At 42.4% G+C, this 20,045-nt stretch overlaps 1 protein-coding gene across 2 annotated transcripts; it reads right to left on the reverse strand.

Moving 5' to 3' along the window:
• Nucleotides 1-870: 870 nt before the first annotated feature.
• On the reverse strand, nucleotides 871-14,023 carry shcbp1 (SHC SH2-domain binding protein 1). Of its 2 annotated transcripts, XM_010897750.4 has the most exons (14): nucleotides 13,647-14,023; nucleotides 13,080-13,286; nucleotides 12,456-12,571; nucleotides 12,020-12,228; nucleotides 10,891-10,986; nucleotides 9,754-9,984; nucleotides 9,061-9,238; nucleotides 8,619-8,739; nucleotides 6,463-6,594; nucleotides 6,115-6,233; nucleotides 5,582-5,668; nucleotides 4,942-5,065; nucleotides 1,641-1,682; nucleotides 871-1,544 (listed from the first exon to the last, which is right to left on the reverse strand). In XM_010897750.4, the coding sequence occupies exons 1-14, from the start codon at nucleotides 13,855-13,857 to the stop codon at nucleotides 1,342-1,344; spliced, it is 2,076 nt and encodes a 691-aa protein (XP_010896052.2). In that variant the 5' UTR covers nucleotides 13,858-14,023; the 3' UTR covers nucleotides 871-1,341. The 2 variants fall into 2 exon arrangements, with proteins under 2 accessions (XP_010896052.2, XP_010896051.2); XM_010897749.5 differs by having other exon boundaries at nucleotides 871-1,682; nucleotides 13,647-14,022.
• Nucleotides 14,024-20,045: the final 6,022 nt, after the last annotated feature.

Here is a 20,045-nt window from a genome sequence, read left to right on the forward strand (position 1 = left end):
ACTCTTGTTCTAAAGGACCATTTCAAACAGTGTTTTCTACTGCCCTCCATTGCCCAAGGCTCTTGGTTTGGTTTTTGTGGATTATTTAAGACAAACCAATTGCCACAAAAAGATTTGTCTTTCCGCTCTTTATAAAATCTCTATAAAATCTCTGAAGAAATAAAAATGTTCTTTTATAATCCTGTGTAATTCCTTTAAAAAAAAAGTTTTCTGAAGTGGTTCCTCAAGACAAAATATTAGCACACCAGGACCGTGTTCAAATGCAATATTCCAATGAATATTCATGAGTTAACAGACAATGTGCACTATTATTGACAAAGGCTATATTTGTTTGTTGAAGGCCTACGGCTTTTAGTCAGAAATTAGCAAACTGGAAAACATTGCCCCACTACCTTTATATTTTTTCTATACACAAAAATACACAAGAACAAGGAACATACATTAAATTCAACAAAGCCAAATGCAGACCTCAATCTGGACTTTATTCATTACCGGATCATTTTTTCCCATCACACGGTTTATGCTCTCAAGAAATGACTAGCCGTCCCATTCCATTCTAGCTTTAGATCTGTGGAATACATGGGCCTTTTCAGTTCAGCTTGGGCCACATCATAACAAGCAGTAAATTGTGTGGTATTTAACAGGGACCTGCTGGATTATGTAATTAATCAAACTGCCTGTGCTGTAATTAGGTTTTACCAGCCCTTTAATCCCCTGAAAATTAATCAGCTGGAATTAAACAATTGTGAGTGCCTTATAAAAGGTGAAGCCTTAAGCCCAAAATAATACAATAGGCACACTTTCAAGTTCTCTCCTCTCAAATCCATTCTGTACCAAAGGCAATAAAAACTGTTCTTTATCAAGAGTAGATCAGAACAGAAATCCCCATTTTATTAGTTCATGGTTTTGAATGTTTACAGAGTGCTTTCGTCATCATGTGATAAATAAATGATCAGATACAGAGGTGAAAGTGTGACATTAAAAAAAGGCAACGTGAATTTCCCCAAACCCCAATAAGAAAAAAAAGTGTTAGGTTCACTATATTTGAAAAAGAAATATACAATATATTTTCAAAAGCATAACCAACTCAAAAAACAAACAATTCAACAGCATTTAGTGTAAACGTGCAATTCAACACTAATCTTCACCATAATTCACTTTATTAAGTCTACTAAAATGAGAATTTTTATTAAAAGCCATCCTAAAAAGCATTGAAAATACACATATCCATCTTGATCGTCATTACGGCAAAAACAAACATTAAGAGGGTACAACAATAAAAAAAGTAAAAGTGTGATTGTGCATGTATGGCCTGATGGACCAGAGGCTGGGTTAGCAGTCTCAGTACAGGAAGGTGCCAAAACTGCCCATGCCATTCCTCCTGAACTGGTTGCCCTGGATGGACACAAACATCTCCTGGGACAGTAGGTTGTCATCAGCTTGGGTCACTTGCAGCTCCTTCATCCTGCTCTTCTGGGATCGTTGCTTCTTGGCCGAGGAGGCCACCAGCTCCCTCTTGATGGCGTCGTTGCCCTCTGTGAACTCTGGAGGAACAGCGTAACAAGACGAATGCACCTCCTTCACCAAAGACTGGTCCACCACAACGTGGGGCACGTCCACCTGCACTTTCCCCTGCTCACCCTCCATCTCCTCTTTCCGCTCCTCTTCATCCAGCTGCTCATCTGGAAAATAACAGGAATCAGTTCGTGACAGGCTTTTATCCCATTCTGGAGAGCAGAACATCTTACATCACGCCCTGTCAACACCTCAACATGCTGCACAGTATACAGAAATGGCTGTATTTTTCAATACATTGGACATGAAAAATAGTTTGGCGTGGCCTAGGGTAGTGTAGCGGTGTAAGTTGCTGATCCTGACAAACATGTACCATTTCAACAAGCTAAGCAGGGCTGCCCAACCCTGTTCCTAGAGATCTACTGCCCTGTAGGTTCTCGCCAACTCCTGATTCTAATAATTAGCTGGATGAAAAGCCTAACCAGGTTAATGGGGTTGAAGAGAGAACCTGCAGGACAGTAGACCTCCAGGAACAAGGTTGGCCAGGCCTGGGCTAGGGTATATCACTATGTGACTAAATCAGAGTATATACACAGTAGAAACAATAGAACAGATCAAAGGAAATTGAATAAAACATGGCCAATGTAAAATATGGCACATGCTGCAACGAGTAGGATTTTAAAGACAGGTGGACATTTTTGAACTAGGAAGCTGATACACACTTGCAGTTTCCAGTGTCATCTTCCGAACAACTGAGATTGATAAACTTTCCATAAGCGGAAAGTGCAACCCACTCATTCCACTGGAACACATTAACACCCAAGCTACAGGAGGGAGGTGTTGATGATGGTTGGCTTATTGGCAATTGTTGACTATACTCTTTTGAATTGCAGTATATGGAAATGCTAAAGAAGCTTGATTTGTCCCAATGGTCCACTTTGTTTCTCATTTTACTGGTCACAGTAGAAATTGGAAGGAGCCAAAACATTTCTGGCACACTTTGACATCATTACTTTAAAAAGAGAGGGCACACATTCACAAAAATAACGTTTTTTGTTTTTGTTGTTGAGTTTTCCAATACAAATCTGGTGAATCAGTACTAGATTTAAATTTCCCATGTTGTCATAAAATAAGTCTGTCATCTGAAACACCATTAAATCCGCTAAAACAAGCTGGCAGGATTGACTGTTTCAGTCTCTTTTATAATCATGCACGAAGGTACGGCCAGAAACTAAGAGCTCACTCTAACAGATCTACCTGGTTAATAGGGATGCGCTGTTTGACTTAACGCCCAGGCCAAGTCGTTCCATCCACGCTGCAGGCGGGTTTAGGGTCATAAAGTATTGTTTGCATAAAGGGCGGGTAGGTGGCGGGGGCTGGCTGAATGACATTCCTAGGCCGATTTTTTTTTTGTTGCAATTCTCTATGAGGACTAGAGAACTAGGCCATAGCGTGCCACTCAAAGGCACATTAACTGCCAGCCCGCACCGCTCTGACGCTCATACAGTGTGAAGCACTAGATGTGAACAACGCTATGCAAACTGAATGTTACAGCAGGGTTTTCTATATTTAAGAGAATTTCACTTTATCAATGTGGTTTCAGGTGGCTTATTTGGAATTACAGGCTTAGGATGGGTGGAACAAAACAGCAGACCCACACACCACTACTGCCTACCATGCTAAAATGGAGGTGTTATTAAAAGAAAAAAGTTATAATTATAGTAATAAAATTATATCTATTTGGAGAAGAAACTGAAAACAGAATTAGCCAAGAAATAATAAATAATATAAAAAATAATGAATAAGGCCCAAGAAGATTTTGATGACAAAGAATTTTAACATAACATATAAATAGAACATTCCTTCAATTTAAGACACTATTTAAAAATACAGTTAATTTACAGTAAGTGGTAAGAACATGCATTCCTTTTTGTGCCAATCGCTATTAATTAGGGTGACCAGATTCAACAGGGTGAAATACGGGACAGTCAGGGTGTCGTCACCCCTGCACACACCCACCCAACACCTAAACACAAGCAAGTAGGGCCTGCTGTTGTATCAAATACACAAATACAGTCTATTGTGATTGTAGCGAAGGAGCTGGATTGAAGCAACAAGAACATTTCACTCAGAACATAGAGTGTTTCTCTCTGGCAAGGAGGAGTTTACAGTTTCAACTGTAAAAGCTATACTATAACAAAATATTGCATACGTGACAAATTAATGAATTGGATTGAAACAACAAAAGCACTACAGATAACATGAACACGCTCTGAAACATTTACACAGCTACATTTCAGGTGTACACAGCAACAACTAAAAATGTAACAGAATTAAGCCTACTCAGTTTTGCCAATTTAATTTGGGGGGTGTGGAGTCCAGTGGCCTGTTGTACTTTTTGCATCTTTCTCAGAATCCGCTTGTCTTTAATGAGTTGGTCATAGAAAACTGTGCACTTGAATACAAAATTAACTCTAACAAATAACATTGCCTTCGTGGATGGTTGTTACAGCAAGGTGGGATTTCGCACACACAAGTGTTTGGGTTTTGCAACTCGTGAGAAAATGTGGATCATACTTAGTCTGTAAAAAACTTTAAGATTGACCGTGGTGGCAAATCATGACAACCTGTCCCATTCGAATGTGTGGTAGGTCGAACCAATAAAAAAACAGAACCAAGTGAAAATACAAGACAAAACATGATATTTTCTAAATAAGTCCTGAAAACGGACTGAAATACAGGACTGTCTCGGGAAAAACAGGACGTCTGGTCAACCTAATATTAATAGTGAAGAGCACCTCAAACCTAATTAGCAACTTAGCTGCAAGCTAGCTAGCTTACTTAGTTGAAAAATTAACAAAACTAATATTTAGAAAAGGAATGTGGCAACTTGTCTATTTCCAGTAGGTGAAGTTAACTAAGGGCATGGGCGTGTCAATTTCTAGTAGGTGATGTTTACTCACTGCGGGTGGGTAGAGAATGAGATCGCTTCAAGCTTGTTGCTGGCTGATTTTCAGCTAAATTAGACGAAGGTTAGCGGCGGTGGCAGAGCAGTTTGAGTCACCACTAGAGGATGCACTTGGACACACTATAGAAGGACTATCCAAGATACCAAAAGACTAGAAAAGCCCATGGCTGTATTTATATCATAAATAAAGGCCAAATATTTATAATATAAGCAATCCAACATATCAGCCATTCTCTACAATCAAAACTGATTAAACATTAACCAGGCTTTTAAGATTGTTCGTAAGGAGCAGAAATACTGTGCATCTCAGAGTTACCAAAACAAAAGATTTGGTGCAGCCATTTGATAAACCCCATTTTATGTTCCGAATGGAATTCCTACAATCTCAGTGTACACCAACAATGTCTAGATCCACAGCTGGTTTTTAGAGGCCACTGGTGTCAGTGACTAATCAGTACCTTTGCCCTGTACAGCAGCCGCCTCGGTCGGCTTGACCAGGATGACACCGTATCCCTCGTTGTTGTGGATCACGTTGTTCACCATGGTGATCTCAGGCATGGTGTCCAGCTCATCAGCAAAGTCCTGGGGGAGGAAGGGAGGGAGGACGTTCACCGGATGAGACAGGGGGGAACGCCAGGCACAAACAGAGAGTCATCATCTCTGTCACACTGCTAAAGTTCTCTCGGCCAAGTCTGACACACCGGGCAGTGAGATTGCAGGAAGGAAAGCTCTGCCTGACAGGGGAACTTTAAAAGAAAGAAAAAAAAAAAACACAGCCACTCACACACGTTTTGAACCCCAGGGAACGAGATAAGACCCCAGAACTCGTCTAACGGTAATTAGGGTAATAAATCCATTTTTGTGGTGTGTATTTGTCGAGGGGAAGGGTATTCTAACATCCAATATTAACATCTTTCTCCACTAAATTCAATATCGATTGAGTGAAGCTAAAGCCACAGGCTAAGAATTGAACTAAACCCATGAAGAGATGCATACCGGGCCGTTGGATTTGATGGTTTACCGCGGAGCTTGACTGTGCCCGGGCTGGGGACACTAACAATTCTGACTGACATTTAACTGATCATATACCAGCCTCACCTTGATCAGGATGCCTTCCTTGCAGTGGTGTATGCTGCTTCCCACCATACTGCAGACACTGCCAGGATAAATCTCCAAACCTGCTCCCTACATCACAGCATTATCAGCATTGAGTGATGGTAAGGCTACATCACAGCATTATCAGCATAGAGTGATGGTTGGCTACATCACAGCATTATCAGCATAGAGAGATGGTTGGCTACATCACAGCATTATCAGCATAGAGAGATGGTTGGCTACATCACAGCATTATCAGCATAGAGAGATGGTTGGCTACATCACAGCATTATCAGCATAGAGAGATGGTTGGCTACATCACAGCATTATCAGCATAGAGAGATGGTTGGCTACATCACAGCATTATCAGCATAGAGAGATGGTTGGCTACAACACAGCATTATCAGCATAGTGATGGTTGGCTACATCACAGCATTTTCAGCATAGAGAGATGGTTGGCTAACATGGCACACAATCGTCTTTGCTAGTGACAATAAATCAGCGAAGAAGAGCGACGAATGTCGTTGACCTCTTACCTTAGAGCCGTAGAGGTCACACATGTTCATGGCTAAGTGAGCCGATGTCCGCACAATGATGCCCGTCGTCTCGCACTGCAGGACGCAGTTCTCCAACTCCAGCTTACCCTGGCGTACACCTGGAGATCAAACATTGTCAAAACAGCAGGACGGCTAGATCCTACCATTCATAATGGCCATATACACAGATCCCATTCAAGTCCCGGAGAGTGGATGATATATGGCTGTTCCCAGATGTTGGGCACCGCCAACAGCTTGGGCTGAATTATTAATGCAGGCCGATGGAGAAGGGGAGGGCTAGATATAGACAGAGAAGTAGCATTAGTCGGGAGGACTAAGAGGACTCACAGAGAATGCCTTCGATAGCGTCGTGCTGGATGAACTTGACATTGGAGATCTTCACATCGGCTCCAGTTGACTCCACAAACGAGTCGCCTTTGTTCTTCTTTTCGATCACCACCTCGTCAGGTAGGCCGAATCCTGCAGAGAGACCATGCGTTAGCCTCCGCACAGCTCCGCTCCATATCCCTGACAAGACAGCTCCAGTGAACCCAGAAACGCCTGAATTGTGCATGAGGCTGAAAATTGCCGGGGATCCTTACGACACGACCCTCCCATGATACTTAGGCGCTGAAATGATACGCATGGACATTTTAATGGACGGCGCTTTCATGCTGCCATTGTACTGTTGAGGTTACAACCGTATCCCTCACAACACGCTACCAGGGGATGCCAAGGCGGAAAATCCATTTGGATCTGTGATGGAAGGGAGTGCTGACAATGTCATCTCAACATTAAAACAAAACTAAGGTTAAGTATGAAAGTACATGCATTTTAGCACAGCTAAAGCCAGTCTAGAGCTCACTAATTTTAATGACATATACTGACGCGGAGTACCGAATCAATTTAATAATCGGCAAAAACAACATTGCAATACTCCACAATATTGATTCCTCCCCATCACCACTTGTGCACAGAAGGAAAGCAGTCCTATTGAACACACTGGTTCAGGCGCGTTAACAGCTGGAACATGACACACTGGCCGGTGTCCGAACACGTCTTCCAGACACACAGTGGTATACATGCCAACCAGCAATTCAGCACAATCCCAGGCAAGCGGGCAGTGCTCGGCGACCGTGCAGAATGTGACAGACAGTGTCCTGACAGCTAGGGTTCATTATTCCCCGTTTCTTGACAGATGGTCTTGAGACAGGTGCTCCTGAGGAACTCTTAACAACGTGGCCGGCGGTTCGCCGGTGCTGGCTGGGTTCCACACCCCGGTGTCGGAAATGCCAGAGGCCGAGTATTGACTCGGTAAGGTCATATGCCCGTGCACACTTTCAGGAGAGGGAAAACCCTGAGTGTTTCCCTCAGGGCTTTATAATGACTGGCAACAATGTGCAGCTACTTAGAAAATGAAAAAAGGCTGAAACGAGTGCACTGAGTGGAGATCAAACGCCTTCTGTTCTTAACAAGTATTGACTAAGAACCTCCTTGCTAATGAATTCTAATGTCTCCTCGGGAACAGACTTTTGAAATTCCTGCTATACTTATGACGATAGATCCTATGTACCCCCCCCCACCACCTCCGCCTTTGATAAAGCAATAACCAAAAAAAAGAAATAAAAAAAAAGCAATGAGTGCCTATGTGCCCCACTCCTTGAAATATCAAAGCCTCTTTTGGTCAGAGGGAGAATTCTATTATGGTAATCGTGCGGTGGTCTAATTGAGTTGCTCTTCTTAGTGCTGCATCTTATTTTCTCTTGTCTTTCGGGGGGTTTCTGGCGCCGCAGGGGGGCCACGCGCTGAGACAGATGCCCCAATCTCCCCTCCTGCTATCGAACTCAGCAGGTCCTCCGGTTACGTGAGGAGACCTAAACGAGACTTCAGCTCTGACCTCTCTCTCTCTCTTTAGCCGCCATTACAGGCGTCTCTGTGCGTCGCCTTGTCCCCTGATCATGATCAAACTCTTACGGCGCAATTAACCGTTATTCATCTCCAGAGGGCTCCCTCTGTCCGGCCTGCCTCTTCCTGTCTACGTGTCGTCTTTCGCTGGCTGTGCCGTCGGCGACAGGTTGCTTCGCGTTCATCTCGTTACCCGGCCACGTGTTACGGCTGTTCTACACAGTAAAAAACAATGTCGGTTTGCACTCAGGAAGGTGTTTAAAATTATTTCCGAGGTGACAACAGTACCTGGCAGCGCATTAGTCATTGCATAGCAACAGATCCTTCGGTGACACAAAAGGGAAGGAGGGACTCAGAACCTGCAAAATGCTTTTGACCCAACTCCCTCCCCTACACTTCAAAAAATAAAACACTAGGATCATTGGAATACAAGAGAGAATATATGGACAGGAATATTCCTGGTTTCACGCAGATCTAACAAGCAGTGGAATGCTTTAAACGGCAGGTCCTTTAAACAGCCTCCAATGCAGTCCAATAGCAAAAGCATATACATGAGCAGCCATTAACTAGAGGGCCTGATTTCAGAAGCGTAACTTTACCTTCCACAGTTATGGAGTCTGGGATGCTGATGGAGCTGGTGACGTTGTAGTGCCCCGGTAGGATGATGATCACGTCTCGCTCATAGCAGGCACCCACGGCCAACAGGGGGTCACTGTGAAACTAACATCAGACACGGAGACTTTTCACGACACGGTCTGTACGACACAGATCTGCACTCAACAAACACTGGGAAACGTGTTCTCTGCATCTGAAGCATCTGCGGATCACACAGTTACAAAAGCAGAGGAGCTCGAGGAAACGTGAAGATAAAAAAATAAAACCAGGGATTCCAGTTGACAATATTTATGGGATATAAAATGTCCACCTCTGCAAAGCCCACAAATCCCAGACCACTAAACATAGTCCCAAACATGGGTTAGAAAACAACTCGTTTCCCCCTTCTCTCCGGTCCCTGCATTTAACTCTGCGAGTAGGCAATACCTGCACTTCGAACTCATCCCCTAAAAATTCCAGTCCCAGCTTTTCGGTCATCAGGTTCTGCAGCTGGCTGACCGTGGTGGAGACAGACACAACGTGGACAATCCGGGTTCCTGAGGCTCGAGGCCCCTTGGCCCTGCACGACTGCTGCCCAGAGTTCCCCCTGTAGCCAAGCACATACCTGCCGGGTTGGGAGAGACTTGCTTTTAAATAAATGAACTCATTAGTATAGAAACGGGCAGTGCAGATGGGATCGTTGTCCTTTTCTACTTTCCACATAGCCTCTCGAAATAAATGCCCAGGTCACATCGGCATTTAGAAGAGGCTATGAATTTGATTGCAGTGCATCTCTTGCATATCCAAACTGTAATAATCATATGCACTGAACTGGGCTGTGGTGTTAATCTGAGTTTTTACACTTAACTGGCAGAGTATAGGTAAAACATGGCAGTTCAGGAGAATCCTAACCCAGTGTTTCCCAGTCCTGGTCCTGGGGGTCTCCAGGGCCACAATTTGGGAAAATGCCGCACTAACCAAAAAGACTTCACAGAAATACTCCACCTATTTATTATTTTTTGCACGACAACCGACTCCAATCACACAACTACTTCTGACTCCCTCCGCACGCAAGCAATCTGCGGAGGCACTGATAGCTCCCCTCCGTCATCCCCACCTCGTATCCCCCTGGCAAGCTACCTGAGCAGCGGGTTCTCGATGATCCGGAGTTTGCGCTTCAGGGACTCCATCTGCTCGTACATCCTCAGGCCCTCCACCATGGACACGTTGTCCAGCTCCGACTCCGAGTCGCTGCTGATGCCATTCCGCAGGCTAGAAAACTCCTGGAACTTCTCGGAGCAGCGTGCCAACAGAGAGTGGTACTCGGCCACAAGACCAGCAGGCACACGATCCTCCAGAATGTCATAATACCTGCAGGATGAAGGCAGCAACAGAGCGACGAAGAAATCGATCAGATTTTCTTTTCCAGAAGGCGGACTGCTGGGAGCAAACTGTTCGGGAACATTACATTTTAGTCATTTAGCAGACGCTTTTTCCAGAGTGAAGCGCAGGAGCGATTAGGGTTAATGGGATTGCTCAAGGACAGAACGTCCGTTTTCAACTTGCCGGCTCTGAGACTCGCTATGGGTCGGCTTTTCTGAACGCAAGGCTACCTGACATCCTTGAGGGCAATGAGCGGTTAAGGTGGGGTAAATTAAGTGGACAAGATCAAACCACATAAAGGCTTTGAATGTCCGTCTTTTTAAAATGTCATCCTATTTAGAGAAACAAGGTGGACGTCACCAAGACTCTGAACCTAATGTTATTACCCCAAACATGACTTATTTCTGTAGTCTACATTAAAAGCTAAATGAGGACAGTGTCTTTGCTACAAACCAGCAGCCAATTTGGTGACAAGATTTTCAAAAAAATGTATTATGCCTTAACCCTGGTCCCCAACATAAAATATCCACATGTAAAAAACAAACAGGAAGGCCTAACCGCATGTGTACAATGGCAAGGCACATACTGCCATCTAGTGGCCCAGTCAGGACCCGCACCCCCTCACTGAAAACAGCCATGAGCATATCAGCTCCAAACATTAACACGCAGAGCTTGCTGAAGTGTGTATGAACTGCACTGATTTGCAATGCTCCACAGGTTCCCTGCGTATTGCCGTTCTGATAGCAGCATGAAAGAATGGGTTCACCCTAGCCGTGTCATTGGCAGATCGGAAATAACACAGCCTAGATGAGAGAACGCCAATCGAGCCCAAATACTGACGAGCGTGTCCCCCCACTCCCCCCCGCCATCCCACTATCACCGCTCTGCACGTACAGCCTGAGGCGAGGCTCCACACATCTGACAAAGTAGTCAAAGTCATCATCCTCGTCTTCGTCGTCCCACTTTCTCCAGATGTGTTTGTAGAAAAACCTGAGAAGACAAGAATTGGGTCATGGAGATCAACGAAGGGATCATGGTAGGGTGGTACAACTGGTTCCTCAGGTGTGTAATAACCCTTCAGGGCCTCTGTCACAACACACTGTCCCAACACATCCCCCTGTTATCATTCAGCAGCACATAAAATGACCCAGTGGATTAGTCTATGCTGGGTTAATTGTGACGGTTTGTGTTGGATTTTGCTGTCAGTCATGTTTATACAGTAGCCCTAAAGCATGTTATTTTCACCGTTTTAATAATGGGTGGCATCACACCAAAACAACTGGTATCCATGGAGACGCAGGATGCAACTGCCAGTAGCCAGCCAAACAAAGACAAGCAAACAGACAGACAAAAAAACTTGGTTGGCTACTTCTTTGAGAGACATTAACAAACAAGTTGGCAGGGAGTGAGGCAGAGGCACGAAACCATCTTCATAATGCTCAGTGTTTCCCCTATATCAACTTACTTGATAACAACACTTTGCTGAATTGTTTGTTGATTTGTTTGTTGATTAAGTATGCTGTCTAAACGCCTCAGTTTATTGTGACTGCTGCTGACAAAATAAACATTCAAATCTCAAAGGGACATGCTCGGGAGTGTAAGATTTTCCTATATGTAGTTAACTGGTAAACTAGGCAACCAAATACAATATTCTTCCCACAGACATTTGAACTGAGCACTTATTTTTGTACAGTACAGTGTAGGACCTCATCCACAGGCACTAGTGTCTGGGGAAAATATGAATGTGCCCAGGGGTGGCAAATGTGTGTGTCTTACGACTCAAACCAAAGAGCGCCTGTGTTCTGAGATGGCAATTGGGAACACATGAATCCAATATCAGTCTGTTCCAACCCATTAAAAGTGCTCCAACAAAAGCATGTTCCAATCATTTTCATTGAGGGAAGGGGCACCAGCCCTTTGCCACTTTTCCTGGAGCTCTCTGACGTGGAAAGACTAAGTTCACCTATGTAATCTATAGCCCTTGAGGGAAAAAACATAGCTGCAATTAACAATGGGGTTTTACCTGAGGTGTTCCAGGGCCAGTACGGTCTGATCAAATTCCCCAGACTCGTTGAACACCACATGGAGCTCCTGTAGAGGCACTTTGTGCAGAGTGGCCTCCAGGAGTGTGTTCATGGCCTCCTCTGTCAGGTCACAGCCTCTAGTCTCACACTGCATGGGCACCACCAGCTTCACTTTGGCTTTTAGCTCCTTATAGTTCACATCCTCCACCTGAGGGGTACAAGCATGAGGTTGTAAGCTTCGTTAGGCATTTTCGTCATGGGTAAAGACTGACACTTTCACAGATACGGACAAACACGACAATCTGTATTCTAGTTGAAAAATGTACAATGAAACATTCAGAGTGAAATTGTTCCAACTAAGGCAACGCACAAAACAAAACTGTACATTACACATGAATCCGAGCAGTAAAGCAATCAGGTTGAAGAGTGACTTACCTCCACCAGCACATCAAACACATCTGTGCACCATAATGCTTGCCAGTCGCATGGCTCCACCACCTTCTCCAGGTAGTCAGCTGTGAAGGCCTTTACTTCTGATGTTTTACAATCACCTGATCAAAACAGTGCCTGAGACTTAGCACTTGTTTACATTACAGAGGACAGAATAAAATGCAAGGTAGACTTATCTTGGGGCTTGTTTACATTATGAGAAACAATAAAACACTAGATAAACATATCTTAGTTAGCATAATCATTCACTTAGTGAATTTACAGCAGCATGTTTGTGACAAACCACGCAGGATTGTGGAAAATCAAGCAATATGCCTGCGCACTGCACAGAAACCTGATACATTTCAGAGTGGTCTTCACACTAGCAAAACTCCTGGGGGCTCCATAAGTGCATGCAACCTCTGTAGGTGGGGTCTCGAGCTAGCTGCAAGTTTACACAACCAAATAATCCCTGCTACAGTCTGTTTGATTTTGTTTGGATATTATATTTAACTATGACCCTTTAGAACTAATCAATGCTGTTCTGGTGAACATATTTTATCTTCTTTTGACAGTAAGCCTGACAACGGTAAGCCTGACAAGACCGTTAAATACCTAAAGGTTACATACCTAACATGTAGTCCTGATAGGCTTTGAACCTCTCGTAATAGAGCAAATGATTTGTCTGAAATGTGTCTGGAAGGGGTTTATCTCCTATGCGTTCAGCACGTTGCAACTGAGTACCAGCCGTATCAGCGTGGAAGTAGTCCGTTCCGCTGTCTTCGTCATCATCATCATCATCATCATCATCATCTTCCTCCTCATTACGGAAAAGTCCTGTTGAAAGGGAAAATATAAATAGCTATCTACTTTCAAAACAGTTTATATGTCTAATTACTGTAGCTAGTTAGTTAGCTAGATGTTCTTTGAATAACGTTATAGCATAACTAACATTGGTTAGGTCAACGAGCTGTACCGCAACTTACTGTATTAGTAGAGTTATTTGCTGGCTGCTGATAGTAAATTATACGAGTGAAGTGTCATTACATAACTGTGTAAACAATTAGCTAGGTAGACTTACGTTAACTATTAGCGGCTCCGCACGGTGGGTAACTAGAGATATTCGTTACAATATAGCTACTAAACATTATTTTAGCCAGTATTAGCAGGAACGCATGGTTAAACTAGAAAACAAACCTTGTGTTATACTGACGACAGTTTGTCTGAAATCCACTTTTGAAACATCTTCCAAATCGACATTTGACTCCAAGTCCATTTTTATTTTCTTGTTCTGTCCATTTTCATTTAAATTAATTGAATCTGGTGTCGACATCATTTTATCCACTGTTGTATCTCCTGCTGCTTCAGTTTGTAGCTCTTCCGGCATAGATGGACCGTCATTAGACATGGTAAAGCGTTCAAACTAACTAGAGCTGTCTAAAGGACAGTAAAATGTTAATCCCGTGTAGTGAAATGACAAGAAAACCAGTTAACTAACGCCTTTCCAAACAAATGCACTTTTACATAAACAACTTTATTGCCAGTCATTGGTTTCAAAATTTCCCCGGTTAAGGAGTTCTGACCAATGAGCAGTGACGTTTGCTTAACGTCCGGCGAGGGTGTCATTACCTTACGTACCAGGCGTTCAAAGAAAAAGACAGGCTTGGGATCAGATCCCATAAGTCCACAGTGGTCCGTGATACATCTTGTCAGTATTATTATTATTTTTTCTGATCCCGAAAAAAAAAGCGTCTGTTAAATTACTTACATTTTCAATTCTTTCTAAACTTACAATCTTTTATCCATGACGTCCAATGACCAGAAAATGACAGCTAAAACGTGTTTGTAAAATATAATATAAATAAATATATATTAAGGTTGTATGTAACATTGATATAAAACATAGAAAGTAAATATTTGGTCTTTCTTATTAGCTCTAACTTGTTGAATTGTTGATTCAGATCAGTGCTAAAAGTATATAGACAGATTATATGGAAAGACGTATATATATCCTGCCGTGGAGTCTGGGCATGAACATCGCCACTGAAGGTATCTCCAGTCAAATAGGTGGGACTTCATCCTTTCTGATGGCGTGATTCAGACATGACGCCAACAGGTTTGTAAAGACTATGATTGCCCCTGAAGTTCATAACTTTCTCCTGTCCAGTAGGTGTCAGCAGAAACACATTTTGAAACAGGTTAGACAGCATTTAAAGAAAAACAATAGGAGGCATGACATAAATAGAGCAAATTATATTACATCAGACATTATTATCAAAGAGTAGCTATATTTCATACGAGAAGTAAACATGCTGGTAAAGAACACATTAAATCCTCAGTAAAGTTGCAAATAGATTGTAGTTATTTAGTTAAATCTCCCTTATCTTTTTCTTGGGAATTGCCAACCCTTAAACCTTTTGAAACCATTCCTGTCTGTTGGATATTATTTATTGTGTTCTGAGACCCTTTATGGGGAACACATGTTCTGTGGGCGTTCACAAGACAGGCTGTCATTTAGCGTACTTCAGCCTCCTAACAACATGCCCACATGCAGTAGTCTGCCTGTGACTACTTGTGCTGTGCTGTGAGCCGCGCTAAATCTGTTGAATAGCTTTCGAAACAGAACATACAGGACACATAGCTGATGTGATTATGATAACCCATTAACTGGTTAACCTTTACCTGTGTGCCACACTGATCTTGTGATGGAGAAGTCTGTTGATCCAACATGAAAATATTCATTTGATTGGGTACTTCTGTTTGAAAGCCGAGGGTTACTATTTTCAAGATCAGGTTTTGATGAGGAAATGGATGCCTCACGGTAACGGTCCATTTGACCATTTGATTATATGGTCGATTGTGTTGAACCAAAACCTTGTTCTAAAGCTGCTACTGTAGCACCTACATATGAACTGCTATGAATCAGGCTACTAGAAATCCAGCTTATTATCCACTTCGCAACATTACCGCCAAGTCTGTTGTGAAGGCTTAGTTTTTGGAATGGTGAAAGGGGATTCGGAGCGATCGAGGTTTAACCTCATGTTGCAAATTTTTGCACAGGTCTTGCGACAACTTTGTATGGAACATAATCTGGCCGGTACATATCATGTGCAGTGCCAAGGGTCCCTCAAGCGTTTTCATCAGACCTTGCATCCCTGTTACGTGTGTATTGCACTGACTTAGAACGTGATTGGGAAGAGGGGTTACATTAAGCACTGCTCGGTGCTAAATAGGTGCCACAAGAGAGCACTGGGTTCGGTGTTAGAAAATACACTATGCCATTTGACCAAGCTGCTTCAGTTCCCCCTGGTGTGCCTTCTGAAGGATATTTGCTGTGATTGGTGCTCTGTCATGATTTTGCAGTGGGCATCCACTAGGCAGACTTCCTCCACAGAAGCTGTGAGGAAGAGGGGGGAAAGTGCTACACAATTCCATGTACCATGGGCGCATGACATTCAATACGACAAATATTTACTTTCTATTTTATATCAAATGCCTTTACATTTAAAAGCTTAAAACATAAACAAAAATAAATGAAACAAAAACTTGGTATTCTCCTTAAGTTAGGCTGGCTCAGGAGCCAGAGGAGGGGAACTTCTTCATTCAGTATTCCCCATACAGTTTGGCTGTAACATCCTGGAGAGTCAAAAATCTGTTCTCCGCATGCACTACTGTGTCCTTCTTTGGGCATTTTCTTTGTTTGTCCTCTTATTGACCACCTGTGCAGTGTTTCAGCATATGGCACCTGCCGAAGGCAATAGATTGAGGCAATAGATTTTTGTATTCATGATGTGGTTTAAGATGAATGCATCACTAAGTCAAGATATGTTGTCCATAGTCCATGACACTTCTACGTAACATGCTACGTCCTCACAGAGTTTACTTTGATACTGTTAATTTGTGGCACCTGTTGTGTTTAGGAGATGTGCTGTTGCTGCACATGGAAAAAGCCAGTGGCAAAGTGTCCTCTGCCGTAGAAATTCCATTACAGTGCTGAAATGACTCCTTATTTAAGATGTTGGAGAGACATGTTTGTTCTAGACAACATATTTCATAGCATATCTTTCAGTTCCGAATCCTTGCATCCTGCTGAACCCACCCCAGTTCTACATATCCGTCAGAATGATCTGTGAATTACACTGCACAGTAGTAGCAGGTCCACTATCATAAAACATGACTTAACACAAAGACTTTTGGGACTGAAGAGATTTAGAATCATGTTTCAGTTTTCTATATGAGTACTTAGAAGCCTGTGGACTTGACAACTGTGGTCTGAGCTATTCCTGGTTAGTTTTTGGGTCAATTCTGAGGCTCTAAAGAAGAAGATTGGGATTTAATTCCCACCTTTGGAACTTCAGCACATCCTAGTTGTCTGAAGTTAAATGTAACAGGTTTGTTATACAAAAGTCTTGGGTTTTGCTTGATATTGTTACGTTCTGGTAAAACATAGCAGAACTTCAAAAATGGACTCTGAAACATCACAGCAAGAATGGTTTTAACATTTCACATACTTAACCTTACAAGATAATCTGCAATGCTTAATGTAGATGTACTATTCATGTATTTTAGTAGTAAGTATAATTGTGTAAGTACAATGAAAACTGTTCTAGTCATTATGATAGTAAAGTTTAACTAGTTACTGATCACTGTCATGTGTTTAAGAGGGAAGGTTAGTCTCAGAGGAATTAGCTGGGAAGAGATTATCATTATATTCACAGAACACTAGTTCCATGACAAGCTTAGGGATAAGCCTCCACACTTCCTCATTCGGCCCATGTCCCAGAGTTTTAGGGAGAACTTAAGTGAGCTGTGATATGAGATTAGAATGACATAGTACTTTGCATTAAAGGAGTAGGGGAGAAATGTGGCATTCAGCAGAAAATACCCAGTTACAATGTAAACATTTAGGATATAACAGTAAAAGGAATATTCTCTACCAGTGGGGTTAAAGTTCCTCCTCACATGAAATGCATTTGTGTTTTTGTCAGGTCCTGACTGTAGAGAAGCCTCTAGGCATCTCTGTGTTGGCCTAGAGGTGCCAGTCGGGCCTTGAGAGCAGGGAGGCCTCTAGGCATCTCTGTGTTTTGGTTTTTGGTTGTCCCCAGTTAGAGGCAGCTGCCCTGTTTTTCCCCACTGTTGTGTGGATCATTGTTTATGCTACCTGCTTTTCAGGTTTCAGGTTTTCTAAAAATGTTGAGAAATTCATTATTGTTAAAGGTTGAAGCATGGTAGATGGACTGTCAAGTACCAATACATCACACATTTTAGGTTTCCTTTGACAGACAAATTATTCTGACATATCTGGTTCCAGGGTTTCCTGAAAAAAAGGTAATTGATGTTTTGGCCATAGATATTAATAGTGAGATCTGAGTTGAGTGGATCTCCTCATTACGATCAGATAGTCCCTATCAGCAAAAGTGTTTCTGTGCTGGAAGAGTTCCCTTCGGTATCAAAATTGCCTCCCCTTTTGCCTTGGTGGAAAAGTTTGAGTGATACACTTGGCACACCCAAGTCTGATATGGGAGTCTTTCTTCTGATGGGTTTTTTGGTAAGAGTACATTATCAGAGTACAGAGATTTTAGATGGGCAGGGACCTTGCCTCTCTTAATGGGCTGGATCAGACCCAGGGTATTCCATGAGGTAAAAGTAAGCCCCTCTTTCCTCTCATGCAGTTGTTATTAAGTCTTGCATTGTGTGAATTTGAATAAATAGGTCTATATAAAACTAGTATAGCAGAGAGCTCCATGAGCGGAGAATATACCGGTGACTCTCATATTTAGAATTGATGTTCCTGTAACAATTTCTGGTTTCCTGTTTTTTAGAATTATAAACCAAACCAAAACTAGGCTATCCATATTCTAGGCCTATAGTCTATTCTAACAAAGAATAGTTTAACAGCAATATGTCATATCTATTTTACACTGACAAGTGTGTAACATTATTACATTTTACATGCACTCTCTCCCAGTATGTAAGTGTGAATACTTCCTGGTTCAGCAAGCAGTATTATAAAAAGCAGAACCATTTGGTGAGATGTATGTTGGAGGGCACAGTAAATGATGAATGGCAATCTGACATTCTTGCGTGTCAGGTAAAGCTGTTATGCTAAATTCTGTGCCTGTCTAGAAACTTGTGAAGATGCCTGGGGAGAACCTAACATAGGAAGATAAAAGTGCATCTCTTCAATTTTTTTATGTGACCAAGGACAGGAGATGAGCTGCTGCGCAGAGAATATATGCGTTGGTGGAAAACGTGAGAGTGTATGTCAGGGAGCCAAAGGCTTTGAAATACATTTTTCTCTGCCGCCCGGGTTCCCTCAGTAACATTAAGGAAGGGCTGAAGTGGTTAGTCATTGACACCCCCACAGTGTGAGTGTTACAAAACCAGGATTCCTCCAAACAGTTTTTTCCCAGCCTCAGGATGCCCCTTGCGAGAATACTGCTTGTGTGGGGCTTTTAGCTCTAGGCAAGCTTGTAACACAGAGAACAATTGCTTTGCAGAGGCTGCATGAGCTGGGAGTCACTCTCCATAATATACATTGCCTTACTGGTCCTAAGACCCCACAGGAGCTAAACACACCTGGCCAGAATAATGTTGCTGAACTGCGAGGCAGTGGCTGCTTGCGAACAGTTAAGCAGAAAAACAGATGCAGGGGTGCTTATAATGAGCTTCCAGAGAGTTCTGCTTTTCAGTGGAAGATAAGCAAGAATGATCTGAGAGTGGTAGAGTAGCTCCTCTCACTACTCAACCTGCCAGTCCCCAAGAAAAGCTTGTTACTGTCTTTCTAAGAGCCATAGTAATTCAAAGATAACCCCACCTCAGAGCAGTAAGCATCAACCTTTGTCTTTTTGATTTAAAACAATGAACATAATAAGTGGCCAAGGTCTGCCAACCAGCATTCGGGTATCCAAACAACTCGCCATTTTTATGTCTACTGATCTGTCAACATTGCACATTTACATCAACAATCTAACACATTTATATATTTATCTCTAAGTTGTTTAATGTAGCCTTTTCAGTGTATTCATGCCCGCTTTGTCAACCATTATCTGTCAACTCAATATTATATAGATGAAAGAGGCAATGGTCCCCCTGAGCCCCAGTCCCATCACACATCAAGGCAAAGTTTCTGTACCACATTAGGCTGTAAGGGGGTGAGTCATCAATATCCACAATGTCACTAAGCTTATAAAATATGTCAGTTTACCAGGCATTTTTAAACTGTCATCATATGTGAAGAACGCAAACAAATCTAGGAAATGTCTCGAGCACAATGTTAATAATAGTAATATAAAATTGAAATTAAATAATTCTTAATGTCTTTAAATTAATATATTCTCTCAACAAATAAATATATTAAGTAATGCAGACTATAAATATGCTTTAAAATGTGTGTTTTACAGCAATCTCAGTTCTTTTTTTTTATTTCAGATAAAGTATTTGCGTTTTTAGGCATTTTAGGTCACGTTTTTTTCACGTCTTCCATACATTGCAAAAACAACCAATAACAACGCAGCTCTGGTTTGATGTAGGCTGTAGTGTTGCTGAGCGTAGCCTATAAAAACGGCATCTTCCTCTTGGATTTCGCACAACACC

The sequence above is a fragment of the Esox lucius genome, chromosome 2, assembly GCF_011004845.1.
Source record: "Esox lucius isolate fEsoLuc1 chromosome 2, fEsoLuc1.pri, whole genome shotgun sequence".
Classification (NCBI taxonomy): domain Eukaryota; kingdom Metazoa; phylum Chordata; class Actinopteri; order Esociformes; family Esocidae; genus Esox; species Esox lucius.

Excerpts from the sequence above, each read along its gene's own strand:
- shcbp1 (XM_010897749.5), bottom strand. The coding sequence starts at position 13,857 with ATGTCTAATGACGGTCCATCTATGCCGGAAGAGCTACAAACTGAAGCA. Across the intron at positions 12,229-12,455 it reads TGTTTGATGTGCTGGTGGAG|GTGGAGGATGTGAACTATAA; the intron begins GTAAGTCACTCT and ends TGTACCCCTCAG. Across the intron at positions 8,740-9,060 it reads GGGATGAGTTCGAAGTGCAG|TTTCACAGTGACCCCCTGTT; the intron begins GTATTGCCTACT and ends GTCTGATGTTAG.